Raw genomic sequence first — 27,758 nt, forward strand, 5'->3', positions numbered from 1 at the left:
CAAATGGCGGCTGAAAACGTGTGCGTGTCTTATGGAGCAAATCCCTAGTTTTTTGTACATTTAACCCTGCTAAAGCAGAGCTAGATGTAAAGTGGAAGCCGCTGCTCATTTAATACAAGTGATCTATTCAAATCACTTGTATTAAAACCGAGCGGCAGCGGCGCCACTCGCTCCTCTGGGGGACCCGTGACCATGGGATAGGAGCTCACCAAAGAGCCCCTACAGAAGATGAAAAGCTCCGTCCTTCGTCTGCTCTGTGTGATCACTGAGACCGTGGCGCTGTAATCCCAGCGCCACACGTCTCAGCTATCACTAACTGCAGCTTCTGTCACAGAAACTGCCTGCGTCCTATGTACCGGTGCGCCTTATGGAGCGCAAAATACGGTACATTATTTACTGAATTACAAGCAAGGTCACAGACTTACCTGAAAAATGTCCAAGCTACTTTGCAATCCAGAGCACAATGAGTAGGCTTTCAGTAAACTCCGATATGTGATTGGATTAAGCTGAATATTTTTATCCATTAGTTCTTTGCGCAGTTTGACAGCGTATTGTAGACCAGACTCCTTCCATGGTGATTCAGAGCATGCATTAAAAAGAGCTGTATAGGTGGCATCAGTGGGTATAAGACCTCTCTTCTTCATCTACCATTTATAAATGCAAAAACAAAACATGATTAAAAAAAGGTCTGCCATATGCACAATAGCTAAAAAATATAAGGTCCTAGCCTCTCTAATTATCACATTCAGACCATGAAAAGTGTAGTGTCCACCACTACCCGCCTGTAAATAGCTTATAATATACCAAACATTTCCACAATGCAAACCTTCATATACACCAACCAGTTTCCAGCTGGAAATGTATCCAAGGACATCCACTGACCCAGATTTACTTTCAGCACCTCACAAATCACCCCTTTCCCCTCTTTAAATGATGGAAAACAAACTCAGGACAAAAGGTGAGGAAAAGGAATAACCTTATGGCTAATGGAAATGGTAAGCTTGCACCCCTCCTTCCTGCCCTGTCTCATTCCAGGCCATGGCCCTACACTACTGGTTCCAGTTGAGCACCGGTAAAAATAAAAAAGAAGGCAGTCATGCTGCAAGCTTGGTTATGTTCAAACACAAAGTACAAGTACTGACCATACATACTTCTCTCATTTTGTTGTACAAGTATTTTTTATTTTGGAAAAAAACAGAAACAGAAATACGTTCCATCCACAAGGAAACAATGCCAAAAGGCGAATGTAGGAAAAAAACATCACGGTACATTATCAGAATGGTGCACTGATGGATTACAGCATGACAGTCATATAATAGCTAGTGCAATGCAACTCCATTAATCTGGACATAATATGACATCTGCAGAAAACAAAAGACCTCCCACTCATGAACCCGTGCGAAATCTAATAAAACCAAGATAACCTATGCATAGGCTCCTCGGGTGGGCTAGCCCCTGCTCAAGGCCCGGAGCGGGGCTGCCAGCTACCTGCTGCTGCTGCAGGACGCCAGCATAACCCCACTATTGGGTGATAAAGCAGCATACCATATCTTCGCCATCATCCTGTGACATCTGGGATGGGTTTCATCAAAACTTTAGAAGAACCCTTTGGCAAGTGAAGAAGAAAAGAACAACAAAAGACAAGAAAGAAGGACATACAAAGCTCACCCTAACCGGGTAAATCCCAATCAGAGGGCCAGTAAGTCGCGATCCAGTCCCGTCGGCTGTACATAGTCCAGCCAGGGCAACCATGTTTTCTATGGTACTGGAATTCCTGCAGTACCGCTTGCGGATTGCTAGTTAAAACTGAGCCCGCCGTGCGCAAGGAGATAGGGCGTTTAACTGGCTCAAAGCAACGAAGGCGTTTCGCCAACATAGCACCCGGTTTGTTGCTGTGGGCATAAAACTTCTGTCCGGCCCAGCGCAGTTGGCGTTCAGCTATATCGGTGAGGCAAAGATTAAGTTCCACCCTCGTCTTTTCCAGACTGGCCCGCAGCCTAGGCGTTGGCGAGACCTTACATTGTTCAGTGAGGCGTTGCAACTCCGCCTCCAGGTCCAATCTACGAGCCTCCCTGTCTTCCTCCCACAACAGAGGAGGAAGAAGGCCTGGGAAGCAGTGAGCGGCAGGACAGACGAGGAGTCTCAGGAGGTTGTTTGCCTCGTTTGTATTTGGACTGCGAGGACCTCATCTGGATGCCGGGGGTGAGTAACGATCGCAGAAATGGGTGTCTCACGGCTCAAGAAGTGCGGAGCGGTATCAAGGAGCAGCCATCTTGTACCGCTGCGCACATGCGCCCCTACTTCTCTCATTTTGAATGGCACCTCAACACACCTGTGTTACAATTTACTACAACATATGCTAACGCATGACTGCACTGTGTTTCTGCAAATACATGCAAATTTTTTTGGTGCATTAGGAAGCTCATTCATATAAATGGGCTGCCTTAAGGTAATGCCTGTTAACGAACGCATGGCGTAAAAAGGCCCTAAGTCTTTCAAACTCTATATCCTTTATAACAGCAATAACCCAAATACGTGGGGTCCCAGGGGTGCAATGTTTTCTGTGGTGTTGCATATATACAGCAGGTTTTTGTACTAGGAGTGTGCTTGAGGTGTTACTAACAGCCCCTGGTCCCAGAGTGATGATTGGGAGGCAGTATGACCAGCACCCAATCACAGCGCTCACTAGTTTAGAACCCCCTTGAATTGTTTCCCCTCTGTTAGACAAAAAGATACATTGTATTGCTAGAGAAGAAGGCTGAAAAAAAAAAGCATACAATCATGGATCATGGCTTGATCTAAGTTAGTGTGTTTTAATTAGGAAACAACAACAAAAAAGGAAACTGTGTAGTATTGTTTCTGGGTCCTACACAACACACACACTACGAGCAACAAACAATGTGCACACATGTGGTATCACCATGCCCGTGGTGGTGGGTCATGGCAATTGCATCAAATTATACAGTGAATGTTTAAACATTTTCTTTTACTATTTATGGCCCTTTGACAATGAAAGCAATCAATTGGGGGAATTTATCAATTTCTATATTTAATATTTATCAAATATCAGTAAATATAACAATTGATTTATTATCCAAGATTATGTTTTCGTCTTAAAGGGCCTTATGAGGAGAATTATCTCAATATTGTGTCTAAATTGTCTCTAAACTGTCGCAAGCTTGCAGGGAACCTCCAGGATGACAGCTGAATAGCCCTGAAGTGCTTAGCTGACTTGAGGGAATGAAGCTGAATTATTTTTGCGATACTTTACGAAGTGCTCAGGAGGACTTGTAATATGTGCAACAATTTGGAGGGTTTTTAATGTCACAACTGCTGGACGCAAATACTGTGCAGCTGAGAAATTACGCAAAATGTCAGAAAATATGTGCAGTGAGTCGCAAACATTATTATGTCGCAAGAACACACTGCAGTTAGTTCACATGACATTTTGGTTTTTGTGACAAAATATTTTGTTGCAAACATGTTCATAAATTCCCCCAAGGAATAATTTACCTGGATAAACAAGTAGTTGCAAAGATATGTACAGTTTTACTAACACATGCCAAAGTTGCAAAACTGGTCCTGGAGAGCGCTTAACCCTTCGGGACTGACGACGTACAGTGTACATCGCCAGCATCGGGGCTGTTTAAACAGACTACGCCGGGACTCTGTTGAAACTTGTAAAGTCGACTGTCGGCTTTACAACAGAAGCGATTCTGGTGACATACCTGTCGCCAGATCGCTTCTGTGTCCCGAAGAAGGGGCCGCCCTCCCCCGCCGGACACCCCCGCCGTGCTTCACGGGCTCCGTTGCCCCTCCTACGGGCCCGGCTTCCTTGGTGTCCACGGGGAGCTGGGGAGGAGATCGACGATCTGCACTCCAATAGCTTATTTCTTACATAGTTACATAGTATTTGAGGTTGAATAAAGACATTAGTCCATCAAGTCCAACCTATTAGGATCTCATTCTAGGAGTACTACTTGTACCCCGTTATATTACGGTCCCTTAAGAAATCATCCAAACGTTTCTTTAACAATTCCACATTATTTGCTGAAATCACCGCCTGTGGCAGTGAGTTCCAGACCCTAACTGATCTTACTGTGAAGAACCCCCTTCGCCCCTTGTGCTGGAATTTTTTTTCCACCAATTTTAGGTGATGGCCTCTAGTTTTTGTAACGGAGTTAATTTTAAACAGTTTATCGCTAATGTTGCTACCACCATTAAACATTTTGTACATGGAAATCATATCCCCCCTTAATCTCCTCACCTCTAATGTGAACATGTTTAAATTTAGTAGCCTTGTCTCGTAGCTCTGGTCCTCCATACCCCTAATTAGTTTGGTTGCCCTCCGCTGGACTTTTTCCAACTCAAGGACATCTTTTCTTAGTACTGGTGACCAGAACTGGACCGCGTACTCCAGATGAGGTCGAACCAATGATCTATAAAGTGGCAAAATTATAGACTTGTCCCTGCAATACATCCCCTTTTTAATACAGGACAAGACCCTGCTAGCTTTGTTTACAGCAGCCTGGCACTGCAAACTACCTTTCAGTTTGTGGTCTACAATGACCCCCAAATCCTTCTCCATTTCTGACTTCCCCAGCGGCATACCCATAATTGTATAACCCATTTGTTTATTTTTAATTCCAAAGTGCATTACTTTGCATTTATCGACATTAAACCTCATCTGCCACATTAATGCCCACTCCCCTATTTTATCCAGGTCCTCCTGTAATGTTATAATGTGTAAGTCCGTTTCTATTAGCCTCCCAATTTTGGTGTCATCCGCAAACACGGAAATATCGCTGTTAACACCATCCCCGATGTCATTAATAAATAAGTTGAACAATATGGGACCCAGCACAGAACCCTGAGGCACACCGCTCATTACACTAGCCCAGTCTGAAAAGGTGCCATTTACAGATACCCTCTGGACCCGTTCCCGTAGCCAGTTCTCTATCCACGTACACACCACCTCATCTATGCCCATAGCCCTCAGCTTGTGTAGCAAGCGTTTGTGTGGTACCGTATCAAAAGCCTTTGAGAAATCCAGATATACCACATCTACCGGCTTACCTCCGTCCATATCTCTACTTACCCCCTCATAAAAAGTTAGCAAGTTAGTTAGGCAGGAACGGTCTTTCCTGAACCCATGCTGATTGTCATTAACTATCCCGTTTTCCTGAACAAATTCTACCAGATAATCCTTTATTATGCCCTCTAGCATTTTACAAACTACCGATGTTAGACTGACCGGCCTATAGTTCCCACCGGCCTATAGTTACTACCGTAGCCCTCCGCCAATCACTGGGGATCCTACCAGTCATTAAGGAGTCCTTAAAAATGAGGATTAATGGTGTAGTTAAAACCTGGCTTAATTCCTTAAGTACCTTGGGGTGCAGGTTATCCGGACCCACTGCTTTGTTTGCATTGAGCATTTTAAGTCTTTGTTGTATCCCGGTTTGTGTCAACCACTGGGGTAACGTCAACCACTGGGTTATATTTTGAGTTAAACTGGGAGTTTTATCATGTGTGTCAAACCTGTTTGCCTCCCGAGTGTAGGAGAAAAAAGCGTTCAGCACCTCGGCCCTCTCCTTGTCGTTTGTGACTAGCTTCCCGCTTTCATCCTTTATTGGGCCTATCTGCTCCTTTTCCTTTCTCACCTTTTTACTGTTAATATATTGGTAGAATTTTTGGGGGTTCTTTTTACTATGTGCGGCGATATGCTTTTCGCACTCTAGTGTAAAGGTGACACTGAGGGTCTTTTGGACCCCCAGCATCACCTTAAAGAGTACCTGTCACCACCGTCTGCTATCACATGGGGGGGCTTGTAAGCCCCCCTATGTGATAGCAGTCAAAGTACAGTAAAAAAAAACAAAAAAACTGTTTTAAAAAAAAAATTTAAATAAATCTAATAATAATAATAAACATTTTTTTAAAGTCCCCCACCCCCGCGAGTCGCCACATAAACACGCGTCAGGTGCGCCTACGTATGAAAACGACGAACGCGCTACACATGTTGGGTATCGCCGCGCACGGATTGAGAGCAATAATGCTAGGGCCAGTATTTTGAGCTATCTCTAAATTGATGACCCGTGGGGGCTTTTATAGCGTCTTCTATGGACTTTTTGGGGTACTGCAGTTTTTTGCCGTTTCACAGACACACGCAATTTGTAAACTGGGCATGTTGGGTATCGTTTTACTCGTTGTAACCTCATCTTTTATATTTCATTAAAAAAATTGGTATTTTGTTGTGTTTTGGGGCATTTAATTAAATTTGTCACTAACTTTTGGGGTTTAATAAGGAGTTCCGCTAATATTGCGCAACATAAACATTTGCACCTACCACCATTATATTCTATAGGGTCTTGGCATTCAGAAAACATATAATGTGTGGGGGGGGTTTTGAGTCATTTTCAGGCTTAAAATGTGGAATATAACATGGGTGCAAAAAATGAAAAAAAGGCCTCAGTCATGAAGGGGTTAAAACTGGTCTTAGGAATCTCCCGCTAGGCCAACTTTAGTATCTTGCTAGTCGGCTCCGGTGGTTGTCAAAATACCTGAACAATCTGATTGGATGCAGGCATTCTTCAGGTATTTTGAGAGCCAGCGGGGCCGACTAGCAAGATACTGAAGCTTGGCCCAGTGGGAGATTCTTCCAGCCACACAGTTTAGCGTAGAAGGAGGAATCTGTTGCACTTTTCCATCTGACCATAGAAAATCTGCAGATAATCTATATGTGTATGGCCAGTTTAAGGTTAACTTACTGATGACACGAGTATCTGTGACTGAGAATGCTATTCTACAAATTGCAAACTTTTGAGCACTTGTGAAATAGAAAGGAAACAAATATATATATATATATAATCCTTACACTTGTACGGATGAATAAAAACCTGCATTTCTTTCTCTTTCCTTTTGGATAGAATACAAAGCAGACCATTTACTTGTGTAAAATATATTCTTGTGTTGCGTACACGCCCTAAATCAGCAATATACGGCAGTGTTTAGTTATCACATGCTACCTACCTCTGAATACAACTGAAAGGCTTTTTTAACATATCCAACTCTCCCACATGCTCCAATAAGTATAGTGTAGTTATATTCTTCAGGCTGCAAGCGCTCCTCTTGTAACATGGTTACTTCAAAGAGCTCCAGGGCTTCTGCCAACTGCAGGGAAAACAAAACAAAAAAACACACAATTTTACTAACGGTATGTCACAAGGTAGGCACTGAAAAATCACTCTTGGGCTGTTAGTAAAAATTCTATATAATGTCTTCTAGATTTACCAGCAGCAACAAAGAATGTTACATGTGCTGTGCAACATTCTCTGTCGCTGCTCCCAGTATCAGCAATCACATTCAAACTTTCAAGGCAGATATGAATCTGATCGGTGGTTGGGAGATATATGACAGTACTGACTTTTTTTCATTAAAGGAGAACTATGAGGTGAGTGAAAATCACTCATCCTCATAGTTTGAGCCGACGTGTGACAAAGAAGCTGTTACACATCGTCTCAATAGATTGGGAAGTGAGCAAACACATACCGTCACTCACTCACTTCTTGATCATCTCCCTGCAGAGAGCCGTGACTGTCACTCACAGCTCCCTGCAGGGATTCCCCCCCCCCCTTTCCCAGTGCTGAGTGGAGGAATGGACGGGGGAGGGGCTGGTACAGCTGACTCTGCCTCTAGATAGGCAGAGCCAACTGTCACTCACGCAGCTGGGTGGATCTCAAAAGTAATGTCGGGATCCATCCCGGCTGCGGCGGTCGCAGTATACCACGAGCTTTAGCTCACCATATACTGAGCTTTGGGTCACAGGAGGACGCCAGTATATGTCCTCCCGTGACCCTTAAGAGAACTATGGGGAAAAACATTTACAGCTACACAAATAGGGAACAGTATTGTTCTTAGAAGTGCACCGAAATGAAAATGTTAAAACCGAAACAAAACCGAAATTAAAAAAAAACAAAACGTCAGGCTGAAACCGGAAAAAAGTAAATTTCTAACTTCAAATTTTGTCACTTTTATTTTTGATAAACTTTTTAATTTTTTATTTGTATTCATTTATTTGTATTTTTTTACTTTACTTTTGGTCTAAACAGACCCCTGATATTTCCCTTTTAAAATAGAAAAAGAGATTGAGAACACAGAGTCCTCAATCTATTTTTCTGCGTCCCCTGTTATCAATGGACAGGAAGCCTCTATACTGAATGTTCCTGTTCATTCATAACACGAGAACAGAGTATGTTAACTCTATCCACAATCATGAATAAACAGGAAGTGATACTCTGGTGACTGGAGCCGGGTGAGGGTACTCGCTCACCTATGCCTGCTGCTGGCCTCAGACAGGGGCTTTGATCACTGAAGAGTCAGTCCTATAACCTTTACTAAAAAGAACCGTATAACAGGTAAATGAGTTACCTTGCCTTCTTTTATTTTGGACTTGCACCTTAAGAAGTACCAGTATGTGGTGTTACTACTACTACTTCTGTACTTCTGAATGCTGGGCGTCTCTCTCTTCTCTTCTTTATCCTCCTCATACTGCATGTTCTGAATGTCCGAGGAGGATTTTCTAAATGATGTTCTTGCAGTAAACCTTTCTGACAATGTCCCAAAAGTTGCATCGTCCTCTGATTGTTCATTGCAGTCTTTCGTATTCTCAGAATAATTTCTAGTCTTTAAATGCGATGCCTGCTGGCTTAATACCAGCCATTGCTTTAAATGAGTCCGATGGTGAATGACTGAAATCTGTCTGCATGCAGCCTGGACTTGTAAGGGACATCCTGAAGCCAAAGAACGCAGTGATAATTTAGCAACTATCTGCAGCATGATGATGTTTCCTCAAGATGATAAACGCTGAATTATTAACTCCATGTAACCTACATATGAAAAAATATCCGTTAGAGCAATAGATATGGCTTAATGTGGAAAAATAACCTTTCTATATAAACCGATGCTGCTATTATACCAGCATCAGCTTATTATGGGTTCTATTATAAAACACAACGGGCTAGAAAGAAAATGGGAACAAAAGTGGAGTTATTTCCAACATTGGGATAGCACCTATTTTATGTTACATGTTTCCATTCACATAGCTTAACAATGAAAATTACAAATTGCTGCTTACATATCACTTGCTTTTTCTGAGAAAAAAAAAAATATTCCTCTGGAAAGGGGACTGGGGAGGTTCGTAACTTACCCTGTCTGTACTATGCTGGAAGATGTCAGTATCAGTTGTAAACTACAGTTAAATGCTGTCTGTTCTCACAAAGGGTTAAAGACTTGGAAGCATTGAATGTTAATAAGAGGAAGCTCAGATTGTCCCTAGTCTTTCTATGGGGATAGACAGTGTTTCCTGTCACTTTGAAATTGTACAGAGACGCTTGAAGTCTGTCCACAAGCCTGACACAGTGACACTGACTAAAAACGTATATATTTTAGATATGATGTCTGAATAGAAACACATAACAGACATATAGTGGGGGGTCTCAAATCTGACTGCAAAAGTGGATATACACTTTAAAATGTACCCCTTAGGGAAACGTCCACAAAATACTTTAGGCATACGCCGTACTCCCTGTTCTTCTTCCCCGCAGCTGCCTCCGTGGCCATTCTTGCTGGCAGCCGAGACTTGCTGTGTATCACAGAAAAACCTGCTGTGTGAAACAAAGCTTCTGAACCGCGTTTAAACGTAACTTTATTGAGAAACACCTCGTAACAACATTATTGTTCCACGATATTTACTGTTTCATTTATCTGCAGATTAAAGGGGTGTCTTTTGGATCTGCATATTATGTTAGTTAAAGGAGAACTATGGGGTCAGTGCTTTTCCCCATAGTTCTCCTAAGGGTCACGGGAGGACACAAACTAGCGTCCTCCCGTCACCCTAAGCTCAGTATACCGCAGCCGGGACGGATCCCGACAATACTGTCTGGATCCACCCAGCTGCGGGATGACAGCATATCTAGCGCTGTGCAAAAACCATTTCATACTATTTAAAAGCAATCACGCTTTGAGCATAGCCGCTTTATATTTGGCCCAGATATAGAAGTCCTGAGTGTGGAATATTATCTGGCTAATACTGGACTTTCAGAGCCTTTTGTTTCCCTCTTTCCACTCTTAAATCAAAGAGCATTTTCATGTTAGAGAATCCTTGGTTCCACATCTTATAATTAGTCTACCCTAAATCCACCGTGACACTTGGGAAAACAGTGTCGCAGGCTGTAAGGGAAGAAGAACACTACTTCCTGTAATTCCAGAGGTACGGCCGCCTATGGAATACAACATTTCACAGAGTGATGGATGCCGTGTCCCCCCACTGCACTTTGTGCCAATACATCACAACACAGTGCACAGTGGCTGTCACCAACCTGGGGAATTGAAGGTGTGACTGTATATGATGATGAATAATACATGAGCCAAAAACATCAGCACATCCAGATATATAGTCATCTGAAAACGAGTTCTGTGAAGCTTGAGCTTTGCTCTCCCCCATCTACTGCTCAGTGGGGTACACACAACATTACAAATGGGGCAGCAAGAAACGTGGAGACTGCCATTGCTGGCCCCAGTCTGAACATCTCCATTGTCAGTCTGTTATACTAATATGTCCAGGAGGTCAGCAGCACACACTGCTCATCTCAGCCCTGATATCCTTTACAGCCTTGCTTCTCAACGGGTGGGTCGTTCCACTCTGTACACTGTGCTGCGAGTTACATGTCCCACTCTGTACACTGTGCTGCGAGTTACATGTCCCACTCTGTACACTGTGCTGTGAGTTACATGCCTCACTCTGTACACTGTGATGTGAGTTACATGTCCCACTATGTACACTGTGCTGTGAGTTACATGTCCCACTCTGTACACTGTGATGCGAGTTACATGTCCCACTCTGTACACTGTGATGCGAGTTACATGTCCCACTCTGTACACTGTGATGTAAGTTACATGCCTCACTCTGTACACTGTGATGTAAGTTACAAGTTCCACTCTGTACACTGTGATGTAAGTTACATGTCCCACTCTGTACACTGTGATGTAAGTTACATGTCCCACTATGTACACTGTGCTGTAAGTTACATGTCCCACTATGTACACTGTGCTGTGAGTTACATGTCCAACTCTGTACACTCTGCTGTGAGTTACATGTCCCACTCTGTACACTGTGATGAAAGTTACAAGTTCCACTCTGTACACTGTGATGTAAGTTACAAGTTCCACTCTGTACACTGTGATGTAAGTTACATGTCCCACTATGTACACTGTGCTGTAAGTTACATGTCCCACTATGTACACTATGCTGTGAGTTACATGTCCCACTCTGTACACTGTGCTGCGAGTTACATGTCCCACTCTGTACACTGTGATGTGAGTTACATGTCCCACTCTGTACACTGTGCTGCGAGTTACATGTCCCACTCTGTACACTGTGCCTGCTACCACACATTATATTCGCAGCACTGCTTCATTACACATAGTCTGCCCGTGAGCCCATTCCCGTGTCATGAGGCGATCTAAGAGTCCGTACCTGTCACACATGTACATCACTCGTCCCACGCTGTCCTCTGACATTGTACATTACCCATCATGCTCCGCTCCCCGGTGCGCTCTCACTTCCTCCTTCCCAGCGTGCCTTGCGGCGGCGGCTCACTCAGCCTCTTTCCGGCAGTGTCCTGGTTGGATCTGATGGTTGAATCGTGTGTGTGTATGGTGCTGCTGTCCAGGAAAGATGCAGGAGCTGATCGCCTGTGTGGACCATATCCGCTTCGACTTGGAGCTGGCTGTGGAGCAGCAGTTGGGGGCTCAGCCGCTCCCCTTCCCCGGCATGGACAGTGAGTGCCTCCATACTGTGTGTGTCTAGCACATGCACTGTCCTTGTACTGTCATGTGTGTACATCGGAGGAAACATATGTGTGCTGCTCCTCCTCATGTTATCTGTACCAGGCTGGGGGATCGCCATGTCTTTGTTCCCTCCGATGTTCTGGTCTCATCACCCATAGGAAGCCTGTATAGTGTCTCTTCTCCTGTCTTACTGATACAATCCCATTGCCACCCATCTGTAATGTAGTCATTGTGCTGACATTGATTCCCAGGGATCTCCTCTCATCTCAGACATGAATGATTATTACATTTCTAATCTGTAAATGTCAAAAGTTTATAATAAAGAACAAAGCAACGGCTTTTGTCTTTGGTTTAATTTGTCCTTCTCCGGTTTATGTCTTGGTTACATTTTTCTAATGTGTATTAAAATGTATCTAAAGACACTTTCTGTTTTTCTTTTGGGATGACGTAAGGAAGGTTTAAAATCTTGTCTTGTGTGCTAAATTGTGGAGATTTCCCTTCACTTCCTGTTCTGTAGACATAACAGGAAGTGAGAAGAAATGTGAGGCCATACAAGGCTCAACAGTCAGCCAATTCCTGCTGAAGGAGGTGAAATACGAGCCATGGGTGACCGTGATGGCACCACGCAACTCGACAAACTTTGATTAGAAAATGGAAGGAGCCGAGTGGAAAATTGTCATCTGAACAATGATAGCAGCCAATCGGAAGCAGTCACTGTTCACGTATTCGGGCAGCCACTGGTGCCTGATGTCTGAAGACAATAGCCAACAGCTGGAGTTTTTTCATCCCTGTTGTTTAGTGCGGAAGAGGACATCTAGACGTGTATAGTCCTCTTCAGACGGCTTTCTACTGAACAAATATTCCCATTGCAAGATTTCTGGTGACAACTCACAATTTTGGATTTCCTTTCACTTTCTGTTATGGTTGCCAGGACAAGGAGAAGGGGAATCTTCCTTACCAGGCACAAACCGCAATAATAACCTGACCGGGTTCTAACTCCTCCCTGCTCCAATCAAAATGAAAAAAAAATAGGCTTTGGATACATTTTAAGGACCTGTTCCCATGATTGAGTTGCAGTAATGGCATGCAGTGGTGCCATTTAAAAGCATACAGTGGTGCCATTTAAGGACCTGTTCCCATGATTGAGTTGCGGTAATGGCATGCAGGTGCATCCCAATGTACCCCAATGCACTACTGCGAGCTGCGTTGTGCTGCATTACCACCTGCAAATGAACGGTCTGCCTTAATGTAATGCATGTTAGCACGCGTCATAATATGTGTGTGTTACAGGCTGATCAGACCTGTGTGAATGCACCCCAAAGAGCCGTTCCAGGCAGCAAGTCAACAAGCTGCAATTCTGCTCAGGGAGTCCAGTCAGTTTATATTGTAAATCTGAAATCTATAAAAGCACACTGTAACAAGAAATTCCTGTAAGCCACCCGTGATAGCCCATAGAGAGTCCTTGGAGCCAGGAAGCCAGCACCATCCATAATACATGCTTGCTATTTACAGTTAGTGCCACTTGAGAATGCCTTTGCTGCACACAGGCTCACTGTAAATAACACGCTTAGTGAATATAGAATATAGAAAGCCTGCTATAGTTAGGACACGAAGCCTCCATTCACACTACACCATTTCCAGGCAAATGTCATGCTTTTTCTGCTCATTCTTTTTGCATGTTTTTCAGGCTTGAGGGTTTTATTATAAACAATGGAAACCTATTTCCTGCAAGGAGGAGATGATTGTTAGGTGCAAAATCATTTTAAAAACATGTGTTGCTTGCCTTTTTCACGTGGCCCTATTGAAGTCCGTGTGGACAAAAATGTGCAACTCTGCTTGAAAGGAAGCTCATGTACTTTTCTGTCCAGGCGTGAACGGGCACCATTCAAAATATTTGCATTCTTCATGTTGAGCATTGTTGCTCTTTGGGAAACACGTGACAAAGCTCTCACCTGTAATTGGAGAATTAGAGGTGCCTGCAGGTATTTTCAGAAGTGCTGCAAGACTCCCTTGGTGCTCTGCAGACTGCAACACATCCTTGCCCATTTCCTCCGCACCTTTCTATTGGCTGCTGAGACTGTTGTGATTTGATAGTAAAAGGGTCTGGGAGGGTAAGGGCCATCCTTTATACAATGGGGCCCCTGAAGCTGTCTGTTATGATCTGCAGTCGGAGGGTCTGGAAGGGCAAGGGCTAGCCTGGTACATTGAGGCCCATGAAGCTGTCTGTTGTGGTCTGGCAGTAAGGGGGTCTGGGAGGGTAAGGACCAGCCTTTGTAAGGGCCAGCTGTCTGTTGTGATCTGACAGTAGGAGGGTCGGGAAGGACAAGCGCTAGCCTGGTACATTGAGGCCCATGAAGCTGTCTGTTGTGGTCTGGCAGTAAGGGGGTCTGGGAGGGTAAGGACCAGCCTTTGTACAATGGGGCCCCTGAAACTGTCTGTTATTGTGATCTGACAGTAGGAGGGTCAAGGAGGGCAAGCGCTAGCCTGTTACATTGAGACCCATGAAGCTGTCTGTTGTGGTCTGACAGTAAGGAGGTTTGAGAGGGTAAGGGCCAGCCTTTGTAAGAGCCAGCTGTCTGTTATGATCTGACAGTAGGAGGGTCGGGGAGGGCAAGGACTAGCCTGGTACATTGAGGCCCGAGGCCCATGAAGCTGTCTGTTGTGGTCTGACAGTAAGGAGGTTTGAGAGGGTAAGGGCCAGCCTTTGTTAAGGGCCAGCTGTCTGTTATGATCTGACAGTAGGAGGGTCGGGGAGGGCAAGGGCTAGCCTGGTGCAATCATGCCCATGAAGCTGTCTGTTGTGATCTGACAGTAAGAGGGTCTGGGAGGGTAAGGACCAGCCTTTGTTAAGGGCCAGCTGTCTGTTATGATCTGACAGTAGGAGGGTCAGGGAGTGCAAGGACTAGCCTGGTACATTGAGGCCCATGAAGCTGTCTGTTGTGGTCTGACAGTAAGAGGGTCTGGGAGGGTAAGGGCCAGCCTTTGTACTATGAGACCCCTGAAACTGTCTGTTGTTGTGATCTGCCAGTGGGAAGGTGTGAAAGGGGACAGTCCAGCCTTTGTAGAATTAAAAAGTTCTGGAGGTACCACAGTGCTCCTTGTATACTTCGATTCATGTCCAGTCTCCTCTAGCTGCCTGTGCTCACATTAGCAAGCTTTCTGTTGACGGGTATACTTTAATGTGAGTTCTGTGTAATCCACTGCCAGCAGAATTCAGAGGGTACCTCTCGCAGTCACTTTACTTTCATCAGCCTTTACTATGTAGTCTCTCTGTCCCCTCCCTCTCCTTTCTCCTCGCTCGCTCTCACTCTCTTCTTCCTGTACCACCAGGTTTGAATGTGATCAGTGGCACTAAGAAAATACTGACTTTTTGATATGAGGTTTTTTAGATCATCAGGTTACTGACAAAAGAGATTTGGTTTGTCTGGTGAGCTGCACTTATACCTGGACAAAAAACTGAGGAGCTTAGCAGGGGTCACATTTCAGGGGTCACATTTCAGGGGTCGTATGGAGCGTGCAGTGTACTGTATTTGAAGCATTTACTACGTGATGTGAACTTTAGTTTTTTCTTTTCAGAATCTGGGGCTGCTGTTTGTGAGTTCTTCTTGAAATCAGCATGTGGCAAAGGTAACACATTATGCTATAGAAATCCTGTATAATAATAATAATTCTGTGTTGGTATGCCTCTGAACGCAGCTCCATTTCAGCTGTGTCCAATCACATTGTGTTGTTTAGAGCCGTATTTTAGAGCAGCGTTCAGGGGCTTAAAAAAAAAAAGCCCCAAACCCAGAGCTTTCCGACCCAATGTTTGCCCATACACGTGTAAATAATTTATTCTAGTGGCTACGATAAATGAATATTCTAGCCAAGAGAATGAGTTTATGCGCATACACCTCCTAAACGCAGGTCATTTCTGGCAGAAAGACCTATCATAGATGGGACTATTCCAAAACACCCGTGTGCATGAGCCCTTATGTGCAATAAAGAGTATTGAACATACTAAGCCGGACTATATTTTATATTAGGAAGTTCACCATTGCACGTTAAAAGTGACCCTGAACTGGCATGAAAAAGTATTTTAGGATATATAACCGTATTATGGCCACTAGGTGGTGCATAGGAAATAAATATTTATTTTGTATGCTCTTCAGCTCCATTTAATGGCCATAATGTGGCATTTACCTGATATTACATTCGACTTGGAAAGAAAATATACTAAGAACGTGTGTTTTTGCCTTCGTTCTCACAGAACAATTGTTCAGCTTTTTGTCAGATGAATGGCTCTATGATTTATTGATAACTACACCCCATAGTTATAGAACCGCTTCATCGAACTAACAAGACTTGTTAGACGAGGTGTGGAAAGTTTTATAGAGTAGGACTTGGGAAGCTAAGGGACAGGATGATCACTCAGACTATGGTGAAACCAAAAAGGTCCTTTTATAAAGTAAGCATTGACTTCTTAAAGGCTGAAGGTAATTTATGTCATCGGTTTCATCACAAACCTAAAAAGCTTGAGCTTCGCCTCTATAAGATGCACTTCAAATCTGCTACTATTTTCTTTGTCGATTCAGTGATTGAATTTGTGATTCTGTTTGCAGGGGGCACATGTCCTTTTCGACACATAAGCGGAGAGAAAACAGTGGTCTGCAAGCACTGGCTGCGAGGGCTTTGTAAGAAAGGCGACCAGTGTGAATTTTTGCATGAATATGACATGACCAAAATGCCAGAGTGCTACTTCTACTCCAAGTTTGGTAAGGTTGTTGTGCACTTCACTATGCAATCTGCTTGTTACAAATCTTGTGATATATTTACCATTCTTTGCTTCGTTTTCTAAAATGATATATCAGTAGATCTCACTTTCAATGCAATAGATATGGGCAGCAGTGTGTGTGCCTGGATATTTCAGGGGGGATCCAGCAGTGCTTTCAGAAAGTTAGTATTTGCTGAGTAATGTTGGTGGCCACCATGGGCACTTAAGCTGGCCATATGCTGATCGGACTTCAGCTGAGTTCTGATGACTTGGCCAGAATTCAATCAGTGTGTGACCCAGTCAGCACCCCTCCATTGAACAAAAGTCGATTTTTCCAAGCAATTTTTGTTGAAGGAGCCGGTCAACAAATTCTCAGACAAACAGTGACTAAAGTCAATTAGCTGCAGTCACTGCTTGAGTATTCTGCTGGTGGCCTACCCACTGCTGTTAGAATACAATAACCCAGCGGGGAAGGGAGGGTTAAGGTTCAGAAGATGGGGAAGTAATCATTTTTTTTCATTCAGACACAGGGCTGAACGAGAAAAAACGTGAAGTAGCTGGCCATGCACTGCAAATTTCATCTGGTTCTTCATGAACTGGACGAAAATTCAGACAGTGGGTGCCCCTGTCGGCACCCTTTCCTTTGGCATTTCACAATCAGAAGATTGAGGGATCCAGTTGGAAAATCTCCAGTCGAACAGTGCTAGCAGCCAATCAGTTTGCAGCTGTCAGAATACCCAGGAAACAGCAGGGGAACGCAAGATCCAATATAACAGTGTATAGCCAGCTTTACTGTAATGAGATTTTTACATGTACAGGTTTACTTCAAAGCATCATTTTAAAATCTAACTCCACCCCAAGGTATTTTAGTTTTAGAGAAGGAAAGGAAATCTCCATCCGTCTTTTATTTTTGCTGTGACCCCATTGGGGAGATTTTCCCCCACTTCCTGTAGCCGTGATACCCATAAATGAGGATGTGGTCCTCTGGGGGACAGGAGAACTCTAATAAAAGGAAGACACTAACAAAAACATTGTCAGAAGTTCTACATGCTCGTAAAGGTGCTCTTCTTATTTTGACTAAAATGACTTTATGAGCTTTTACAAATAGTTTTCCTTATTTCTCACAGTAAATGAACTCAACGTGTTGTTTATTGATAGGTGAATGCAGCAACAAGGAGTGTCCGTTTTTACACATTGACCCAGAATCAAAGATAAAAGATTGTCCTTGGTATGATCGAGGCTTCTGTAAACATGGTAAGAAACATAGCCAGGCCGCCTGATAACAATATATCTGTTGCAAGAAGTGGAGTGTATAAAATCCTTGCTTTTGTTCTTACAGGTCCTCTTTGCAGACATCGGCATACACGCAGAGTTATATGTGTCAACTATTTGGTGGGATTTTGTCCAGAAGGCCCCAGTTGTAAATTTATGCAGTGAGTTCCCTTTCTCCTCTCTTTCTTACTCAAGTGGTATGACCACATAGAAGCATAATGGTGTGGGTTTCCCATGCTACATCATTTTGGTTACCCATTTTGGAAAACATTATTTGAAGTGCAGTATGGTCCAATCAAATCTGAATTCAGTGGGGGGTCAGGGTTCCATTTGTCTAAACTTAGGAAGATGCGTCCTGCTATTGGTAGGACAACCACTCTTGGGAAGATTTGGTACTGTTGCTTGTATTTCAGTTTGACTGTTATACCTCTCACCGTGATTGGTTGGAGTCCCAAAAACGATAAATGGCTTTGTAGCTCTTTCGAGACTGAACGTGTTTTCGGACATTGTGAGGAATCTCCTTTGACTGTGGTGTTATATGTTTTCAAACCTTGCTTGCAGGACTACATATCAATACAAATACTGCTGTTGTATTAAGCAGAAGATTCAGTTCCCGTATAGACCACTATAGATGAAGTAACGATACTATATAGCCACACATAAGGGCTATATAGGCCACATAAGGGGGGATGCTTTAAAGGAGAACTATGAGGTGAGTGCTTTTCACTCACCTCATAGTTCTAGCCGACCTGTGACAATGAGACTGTCGCAGGTCGGCTCAGTAGATCGGGAGGTGAGCGAACACATACCGGGTTCGCTCACCTCTCGATCCTGTCACGGCTCTCTGCCGTGACAGGGGAGGGGCTGGATTCCCCGCTCCGATCCACTAACGCTGATTGGCGGAACGGACGGGGGAGGGGGCGGGTACAGCTGGCTCTGCCTCTAGATAGGGAGAGCCAGCTGTCAGTCACGCAGCTGGGCAGATCCCGGCACAATTGTCGGGATCCGCTTCAGCTGCGGCGTCTCAGTATACCGCGAGCAGCAGCTCGCGGTATACTGCGGCGTCTCGGTGTACCGCAAGCTACAGCTCGCGGTATACTGAGCCTAGGGTGACGGGAGGATGCTAGTTTGTGTCCTCCCGTTACCCTAAGGAGAACTATGGGGAAAAGTCTTAACCCCATAGTTCTCCTTTAAGCTTAGCCATGTAGCTCTCAGAGAACAGAGAGAAGCACTCATAAAACGGAAAAACAAAAGAGTACATCAGGAAAGAGTAGCAAATCTCTTTAATGATTTAAATCAAATACGATTTATGCTCAAGGAACATATCGGAGAAAAAAAACACCTGTAGAACCACCAGGATGGGAGCCCTCAGAGGATAGAACTGTGAGATTCACTTTGTGAATGGAGCCAGAGGTCTGGTGGATGGAACACATGCTAAAGCTGGAGAGCAAGTGCTTCTACTCAGTCTTCCATTTCCTCTCTCCCTACTGGTAATGCATTCTCATGCGTTAGTTCACACAAGCTGCTAGAACATGAAGGAAGGCTGATGAAGGGGATAAGCTTTACCAAAGTGCATTCCAGTGCTAGCACCTTGCGTAACCTGATGAAGAAGACTGCATCATCAGCAGGGAGAGAGGAAACGGAAGACATTCCATCCACCAGACCTCTGGCTCCATTCACAGAATAATTCTCAAGGTTTTGTCCTCTGAGGGCTCCTATCCTGGCAGTTCTGCAGTCAGTTACAGATTTTTCCTCTGTGTTCCTTGAACAAGGCTCCCACTTGTGGGTGCCTAAATCTTATTCGATTTCAATCATTAAAGATACTTTCTACATTATAATCGTGCACACTTTTGTTTTTGTTTTGTTGGGCCACATATATCTAGCTTGAGCCACTGGTTGGCAGGATTGTTGACCCATGTTTATGTGTCTTCTAGGTATCTCACCTACTCATGGTGAGAGACTCCAGGATTGTGTGTGTGTGTGTATATATATAATGTGTGTATATATACAAACTTTGTTTTCTCTGATCCTAATAAGTTCTGTTCTACACCCTAGGGGGCCCGAAGGCATTCCAGAGCTTTGGGTGGAAATAGGCCTATATACTTTGGTCCTCATCTTATAGCCAGCCCTCATTAGTAGTCTCAGCTGTCAACAGGCCCTTATATATGTGAGCTGACCGATGCTCAGTGCATAGTTTACCGCTGTCACTACTAGATCACCCTGCCTCCTTTACACTAGACAGAGCCAGAAAAGTTTAGATTATCAACCCCAGCATCTAATGGCAGTGAAGAAAATCTTCTAGCCAGTTTGTCTGTTACCCTTTCTACTGATTCGTAGACAACTGCAAAGCTCTTTTATTGAGCTTCATTTATGTATTGTATAACTTACACTGTATTCATTCAGCATAATAACAATTCTGTTTGATTTTGCAGCCCACGGTTTGAACTGCCTATGGGAGCAACTGAACAACCTCCTCTACCTCAGCAAACACAACACCAGCAAAAGGTAATCTCATAACATTACATTGTAGGAAGTAGGGGCAGAATGACAACTAGAACACATTTATAGATAATCTGTTAAAAATGCTACAGTTACAAAACACATACCCATGACAGCCTCTAATACCCTGCTTTTATGGCCAAACACTGGGCTTCCTGTTGGCGCCAAAGCTTGCCTGCACAATGCTGTTGGCCGGTAGGGCAGCTAATCAAAGTGATGGGCCAGTAGGAATGGGGGAGGGAGGCAGGAGGTTGCAGCATGCGCCAACAATACTCTGAAGTAGGGATGCACTAATGCTAGTATCGGTACCGATAGCGAGTATTTGGGTGAGTACTCATACTCACCTAAATGCTTCCGATGCCTATACCGGAACTTCTGGTATCAGGAAGCAAGCGGCGAGTCATTACACGTTGCTCAGCTTCCTGATTGGCTGTGAATCCGGCTCCATGCTCCCTTGTCACCAGGGAGCATGGAATTGGCTTCCCAGGCAATCAGGAAGCCGGGCAGCGAGCCATTACCCATCTCCCAGCTTCCTGATTGGCCAGAATCCCACCTCAATGATCCCTCGTCACTTGGTGACATGGAGACGGCTTCCCCGTTATCGGGAAGCTGGGCAGCGAGTCATTACATGCCACCCAGTTTCCTTAAAGGGACTTCCGGTATTGGAATATGATATCGGCGAATACCGGGGGGAAAAAATGCCGGTACTCGATAGCGTAAAACCGGTATCGGTGCATCCCTACTCTGAAGTATTGGAGCCTTGCTTGTCACAATGGTCTGGCATTCAGCCATAAAATCAGAGTATTAGAGGCTGCTGCTGGTATCTGCCTTTTATGCCTGCTGCTGTTTTTTTTTTTTTCCTTTCCTTTTTTTTGAAAATCTCTTTCCTTTCAGAGTGATAAGCCGGCATTTTCAATGGCATGTTGAGTGTCTTTAAAATAAATGTAATTTACCTCTTTATCCAATGGTGAATGCAGCAACAAGTATTTCCAAAATGTTGCAGGGGGTACTTTAGAAAAATAGGAAGTCTTGTCCTACTTGTATGGCCAGCCTACATTGAGTATGTGAATGTATAGTTTGACCATAGTTCTACTTAATTGCCATATCAGTAAATTCCAGCCAGTACTGAATAACCATACATTACGTGCATCTAGCACATTTTTCAATATTCTTTTTATTTTTACAGCAAAATAACATCCAGGCATCACAAAGATCGTCCTCGCTTATACAGTTAACAAGTCAGAGCTCACCAGGTCAACAGCGTTCTCCACAGACAATCGGAGTCATGCAGTCGCAGAGCAACAGTACAGGAAACCGGGGGCCTAGACCACTCGATCAGGTCACATGTTATAAGGTCAGATACGACGTGACATCACTTTGTAAAGCATTTTACTTTTATTATCGCTATATGTATGCATGGTTCTGAGTGTCAGACCCAGTAATGTCAGCCTTTTGGTCTGGACTTGGTACCTAGGTTTATTGAGACTTGTGCCTGTGTGTATAACTGAAAGGTCCTATTTTATACAGACTGACCACAGGAATAAATAGGTAAATTAAATATATTACCATTTATAATTTACGTTAAATGGTCCAGGTCATGTGTTTAAAATGTAATCACTTTATTGTATAATTTACTTTGAATTATACAGACTGTGTGTTTAAAAAGATATAATTTTAAGATTAGTGTTACCCCTGTATACCCTTTTTTACCCAGAACAATGTTCCCATTTCTATTTTTTTTTTTTTGTGTAGATTTTTATTTTGTTAAGAAGTTAACAGATAAAGCAGAAGAAAATGTACCTACAGTCTTTAACCACATCCCGTCCGCTGGTCGTAGGTAAACGGCCGGACAGGAACTTTAAAGGAGTGGGTGGGCGTTTTTAGACACCCTTCCCCTCCCCCCCCCTGCTCGTGCGCGGCGCTCAGAGTGCACATGAGTGGGGAAACTGTCAAAAATGTAAACAGCCAGCGACGGCTGTTTACATTGAAGTGATCGGGCGTCTCTAGAGATGCCCGATCGCTTGTAATGTGTTAGGTTAGGTGTTTTTTTGAAAACATTTTTCTGTATGATTTGCAATTATACATGTTCATGGGGAAGTGAGATTTGCTCAGTACATATATCTGTTACATTTCTTATTTATCCAATGTAAAGTTGAAGATTTTCGCAGCTTGTCCAAGCTGCTTTTTCAGCTCTATTTATATCCACATGGGTAACCCAATCACCTTAGTATCGTTGTTAAGGCATATATTGATCATCCAAGATAATGATGGGATGTGTAAATGTTTGTGGAAACCTCCCTGTTAGCATTAGCATAGTACACTGCACCCTGGATAGGAACTACAATTCTCAATTACTCTCTGCACAATGCTGTGGCTTTTAGCAAACTTTGCATTAAAACAGAGATTCTTGTACTATATATATTGCAATGCCGTCCTAGTCTTTCTAGCCAGTCCCAGCGATAGGCATTGTTTTCATGCTTCAAAAAATATCCTTAAACCTTACAACTCATAAAACAAAAATGTGACCGCTTCTAAATGTTTTTATTTCAACAAAATAAATGGCTGTCTAGATTAACAGGGCTATTCACAAAAGGTGAAGGGTTTGGAGAGGGAAGGCAGGAGAAGTGAGCAATCTAGGACAACATAGCTGATTTGGAAAAATTCTCCAATTCAGCTCACTTTCCAGTTCAGCTATGTTGTCCTAGATTGTTCACTTCTCCTGCCTTCTCCAAACTCTTCACCCTTTTGTGAATAGCTCTATTAGAGTAGGACATTTATGTAGTAATTCTACTTAGTACATCATATGAGAAACCACTATTGTCATGTGTGGGCTACTAAAGCATATATAAATGTTAGATATTGCAGCTTACTAATTCTCAGATGTGGTGTCTGCATTAGTTTTCTTTGTTTATGCATTTTCCTTTATTTTCACCTGGTTATTTCACCTTTATTTTAACCTTTATCCTATAATAAAACTTGCTGTAGTTGCTGAAAAAGTGTTAGCTGGAGTTTCGCTTAAAGGAGAACTATGGGGTTAGGGCTTTTCCCCATAGTTCTCCTTAGGGTAAAGGGAGGACACAAACTAGCGTCCTCCTGTCACCCTAAGCTCAGTATACCGCGATCTGCAGCTGAAGCGGATCCCGACAATTATGTCTGGATCCGCCCAACTGTGTGAGTGACAGCTGGCTCTGCCTATCTAGAGGCAGAGCCAGCTGTACCCGCCCCCTCCCCGTACCCGATCTACTGAGCCGACCTGTGACAGTCTCATTGTCGCAGGTCGGCTAGAACTATGAGGTGAGTGAAAAGCACTCACCTCATAGTTCTTCTTTTAAGTGTGTTAGTCAAATATATCTACAGTAAATCTACTAGTGCATCTAACACTCCACAGGGTGACAATGCTGCTGCTCAAGGGTGGCTCTGTTGCTCCTCCATAGAGTGGAGTCACCCTGAGACAGGAAGTGTGTTACTGGCCGGATCATCAGGTGAAAATAAAGGAAAAAAGCCGTAAAAAAAGAAAACGAATGCAGCCACCACATTCAAGGATCGCTAGGCTACAATATGTAAATGTTTTGTTTTGGGGTTTAGATATGCTTTAACTTACAGGTAATTCTGTTGAATTCTAGTGTAAGTACAGTGCCATTATCTGCAGACTCATGCATATTGGTAATATATAGCTGCGCTGGCAAATCTTGGTTCATTTGCGTATTACTTTTATTGTTCTGAGAAAATTGCTGTTCATAGAGAATACATATTTAGAATAGAATACATGAAGTTGTACATTAAAGTGTTTCACTTTGTCTTTTGCAGTGCGGCGAGAAAGGACATTATGCCAACAGATGTACAAAAGGTCATTTGGCATTTTTAAGTGGCCAGTGACAGGAGCCTTCTATTTGTGGATCAGTCCGTTTAAGGAATGCAGATGTTCTTAAATGGACACAGGGGTTTATTTTTTTACATATAATTTTAACTAGTCCTGGAACTACTACTCTTTCTGTAAATAACTGGGCAAGCTTCTGATGATTACATTGAACAGTTTCTAACAAAAACTTCCTTTTGTTTGTCATTTACCAAACGCTATTTTGGCTATTCCCTTTTTTTAAATAAATGGTGTACATTTACCCTGCACTGTTTTTATTACACACATTTCTCTTGTGTATTTTATCTAGTCTGTATTTTTATTTCAGAAGGAGTTCTGTACAAACAGAAGTTCAATTTCCATGTAAGCTCCATGAATGCGGGACACTATGCTGTATGTCCAAAAAGTTGTCATACTCCAGCTCCTTTGCTGGATGCTTCTTCTTGGGCATTCAAATGAATAAAGTACAGGCCATAGGTCGGAAAATAGCAACTTCCATATGAAGCTTTCCTCCCATGTATATGCTTAATCGCTTTTACTATTCTACACTTTTCAATGAAAAGCATACTTGTAAGGGCACTTTTAAACGGCCGATCCGTTCACGTCTGCCTGTCAGTTTTTGCAGCCGAACCCAATCAGATGCCCAATGTAAGTCTACGGGCAGCAGTGTGTCATGGGACGAGCGTCCGTTTACCCCCCGGTTACCCCCGACTCTTGCAGGGTCCAGAAAAACGAGATCTGTTTCGCTGGATCGGATCGTGCTGGATCAGGGTTAATCTGATGTAAACTGACACATGTCTGCTTACATCTGATTCCCCATAGACAGACATGGGGTCCGGTAATTGCAATTTTACGATGGTGGAAAAAACTGTACAGAGACAGATTTCACAGTGGTAACCTCCGCTCTGTACTGCTGTGATCAGGAGAGGATCCATGCACGGATCCTCTCCTGATCACAGGAGATGAAAGGGGCCTCAAATAATGTACATATATTTTGTGCTGCAACAATCTCCAGCTGAAATGCTGCTTTCAGTGGTTTCTCCTGCTGACCTCCATGTCACTACTCTCTCCAGTAATGACTTGGAGGTTGAAAATGCTAGTTATCTGGCTGTCATGTTGATTCTTTGACGTTCTGAGCCACTTACCTGGAACAGGCATGCAGCCAGTAAGTTCTACGTCAGTAACTCAAAAATAATGAAGCCAGTGGGTCAACATGACCGCTAGACATTATTTTCAGAGGAAGAAGTCAGCAATATCGGCATCCATATTTATGTTAGCACAGATTTACACTGAAGCCCAATTTTAAAGTCTCGCACCATTTCATCCTTTTAAAGTCCTGTTCACCGGCATGTTATGATTTGTGATTGATTTTTGTTTTCTTTTAAAATGTGTTTTTCTCTCAGTGAAAATGCTACTTTCTGCCCCTACACTCCCAGTGCTCCATCCTGACATAGCTGAGTAACAGCCACACTCCACAGCACGTGTCCTCACTTAGTCTTGTATTGTAGAAGTAGCGGGATACTGTGTCTGACCCGGTCTGTTACTGAGAGCACTGGGTCTACGTCTCTTGCTGATTGTAATGTACTGGCATATTTACACATCCTGCACAACAGTTACTTGTAATGGTACATTATCCAACTGACCGAATATCTATTTCATTGACTGCAATTGGGCTTTAGAACAGCACCTAGTTTTATTGTCCACACACAGTTCTGCTGGGTTCGGTGCTAGAAACTTTAGTAGTCTGTCATGAGAAGTAGAAGAACATCAACCAGGATAGCTTCAATAGTCTGTGTATGGTTGACTGAATTCTATGATGCATCAGATCACAAAGCTAGATAATTGCAGTGTGATAAAGTCAACCTTATATGACATATCCCTTTATTTTCATGTGCAAATTCTAATACATAATATGCTCACTGCACAGATGATTCTAGCAAGGTTTTATGAATATCTTTTAAAGTCAACCTTAAATCCAAGGATAGGAAACTTTCTATATCCGATAACAAAGTCCATTAACCTTGGGGTCTAGATGTTAATATGTCCTTGAGTAGTAGCCAAGCGAGGTTTAAGCCAACATAATATTTGACATAAAATAATACCATTGAGGGAGACCACAAACATATATTCCAATGTATCTAAAAGAACACAAGAAAACTTGAAACATAGTTTAACTTAAAACTCAAGCAAATACACAATGTCTTCTGATTCTCCATTTTCTTCCCATCTCATCAGTCCCTCCTGTTCGAGTTCTTTTGTGGTGGTGTTTTATCATACTCTTGCTTCACAAAATGGAGAAGTAGAACAAGCCTTCCTAAAATGTTACCCCAGGAGAGAAGGCTGTAGCTTAGTATTGTTCAGCTGGAAGTTGTTCTTTGTATAACCTATGTTGTACTTGGGTTATATAATTCTTCATATGTTTCATTATTCCATGAAAGCATGTTAGCCTCAATCTATATTTTGAAGGGTGCTGCCAAATAATCTGATAATCCTATATATTGTTGTATTGTTCTAGTACCCTGCATTCTGATTTTCTATGCATGTGTATCATCTTCTGCAGTGTGACTGTCCCTTACGAGCCTTGGCTGCAATATGTCTGTATTCAGGGTTGGACATCTCTTATCAGCCTGTCATTGCTTGTACAGGTTGAGCATCCACAGCTATCCAGGATCTGTGGATTTCTGCTGCAAGCATCCACTGATTGTTGCTTCAGAAATCTGCAGTAGGACATAAATGCCCCATGTGAATTAGTTCCGTATGCAGTACTGGGGAGCATGAAGCAATGGGGGAGACCTCATTCTTTCCATCACTGAAAAATTGCCAACCACCCACACTGACTGCGTAGGCAGGATCACTGCTATATTTTTCTCTTTTGTCCTTTGGAGGACACCGCTCTACTTTTGATCATCACTTACTGGGTATAATGACACCTGCAGGAGTAGGGCAGTAGATATAACCCAAAAAATTAAAGACAACCCACAGGAGGCCACTGCTGATGGTGAAAAATACACACGCGCGCGCACACACACCTCTCAATTATTGCCTTAGTATCTAGCAGTGAGCACATCAAAAAAGTATCTTGGAACTACTAGTTCCTTTGCCTGGATACCAGGCTGGATAATATTGATATGGGGTAGGCAACCTTGGCACTCCAGTGCTGTGGAACTACAAGCCCCATGAGGCATTGCAAGACTGATAGCCACAGGCCTGTCTCCCAGAGGCATGATGGTATTTGTAGTTTCACCACAGCTGTAGTGCCGAAGTAGCCTACCCCTGATATAGTATCCTGGTAGTCTTCTCAGTTTTAGCCATTGGGTGCAGGCAGTTTCTTGCTATGTGCAGATTCAGCTGTGAAAGCTAGTTTGTTTGTTTTTTGTTGAAAAGCCTGACGGTCTGTCCTAGTGTTCCCTTTTACAGCCTAGCAGCACCTTGGCTTTGAGTGGTGGTATCATGCATGTGTATCAGGCTGACAACTAGGGATCCTGGGCAAGGCTAACTATAAGGTGGTAAGGGGGGTTTTCCCCTCTTGTC

At 43.3% G+C, this 27,758-nt stretch overlaps 2 protein-coding genes across 5 annotated transcripts in view; one reads left to right on the forward strand and one right to left on the reverse strand.

Moving 5' to 3' along the window:
• Positions 1-11,599, reverse strand: part of PTCD1 (pentatricopeptide repeat domain 1) — a 25,222-nt gene extending 13,623 nt beyond the window's left edge. Inside the window, exons 1-4 of the mRNA XM_018571854.1 lie at positions 11,534-11,599; positions 8,428-8,885; positions 7,030-7,170; positions 426-644 (exon numbers count right to left, since the gene is read on the reverse strand). Of these exons, the coding sequence (XP_018427356.1) occupies positions 426-644; positions 7,030-7,170; positions 8,428-8,835 (768 nt within the window). The 5' untranslated portion in view covers positions 8,836-8,885; positions 11,534-11,599. The remainder of the gene's footprint in view (positions 1-425; positions 645-7,029; positions 7,171-8,427; positions 8,886-11,533) is intronic.
• A 37-nt stretch (positions 11,600-11,636) lies between these two features.
• CPSF4 (cleavage and polyadenylation specific factor 4) lies at positions 11,637-24,508 on the forward strand. Of its 4 annotated transcripts, none has more exons than XM_018571857.1 (8): positions 11,639-11,837; positions 15,424-15,474; positions 16,449-16,601; positions 17,759-17,854; positions 17,940-18,033; positions 20,305-20,366; positions 21,619-21,725; positions 24,179-24,508. In XM_018571857.1, exons 1-8 carry the CDS (start codon positions 11,735-11,737, stop codon positions 24,245-24,247), a joined length of 735 nt encoding a protein of 244 aa, XP_018427359.1. In that variant the 5' UTR covers positions 11,639-11,734; the 3' UTR covers positions 24,248-24,508. The 4 variants fall into 4 exon arrangements, with proteins under 4 accessions (XP_018427358.1, XP_018427359.1, XP_018427357.1 ...); XM_018571855.1 differs by having other exon boundaries at positions 11,640-11,837; positions 20,305-20,377; positions 21,558-21,725; XM_018571858.1 differs by having other exon boundaries at positions 11,640-11,837; positions 20,305-20,377; positions 21,633-21,725.
• Positions 24,509-27,758: the final 3,250 nt, after the last annotated feature.

The sequence above is a fragment of the Nanorana parkeri genome, unplaced genomic scaffold, assembly GCF_000935625.1.
Source record: "Nanorana parkeri isolate BGI_ZX_2015 unplaced genomic scaffold, ASM93562v1 scaffold1854, whole genome shotgun sequence".
NCBI lineage: Eukaryota > Metazoa > Chordata > Amphibia > Anura > Dicroglossidae > Nanorana > Nanorana parkeri.

What these genes read in the sequence shown, in the direction of transcription:
- CPSF4 (XM_018571855.1), top strand. Translation starts at nt 11,735, where the DNA reads ATGCAGGAGCTGATCGCCTGTGTGGACCATATCCGCTTCGACTTGGAG. An exon ending in CCCCTTCCCCGGCATGGACA is followed by an intron (nt 11,838 to 15,423) that starts GTGAGTGCCTCC and finishes TTTTCTTTTCAG; the next exon opens with AATCTGGGGCTGCTGTTTGT. An exon ending in TCGAGGCTTCTGTAAACATG is followed by an intron (nt 17,855 to 17,939) that starts GTAAGAAACATA and finishes TTGTTCTTACAG; the next exon opens with GTCCTCTTTGCAGACATCGG.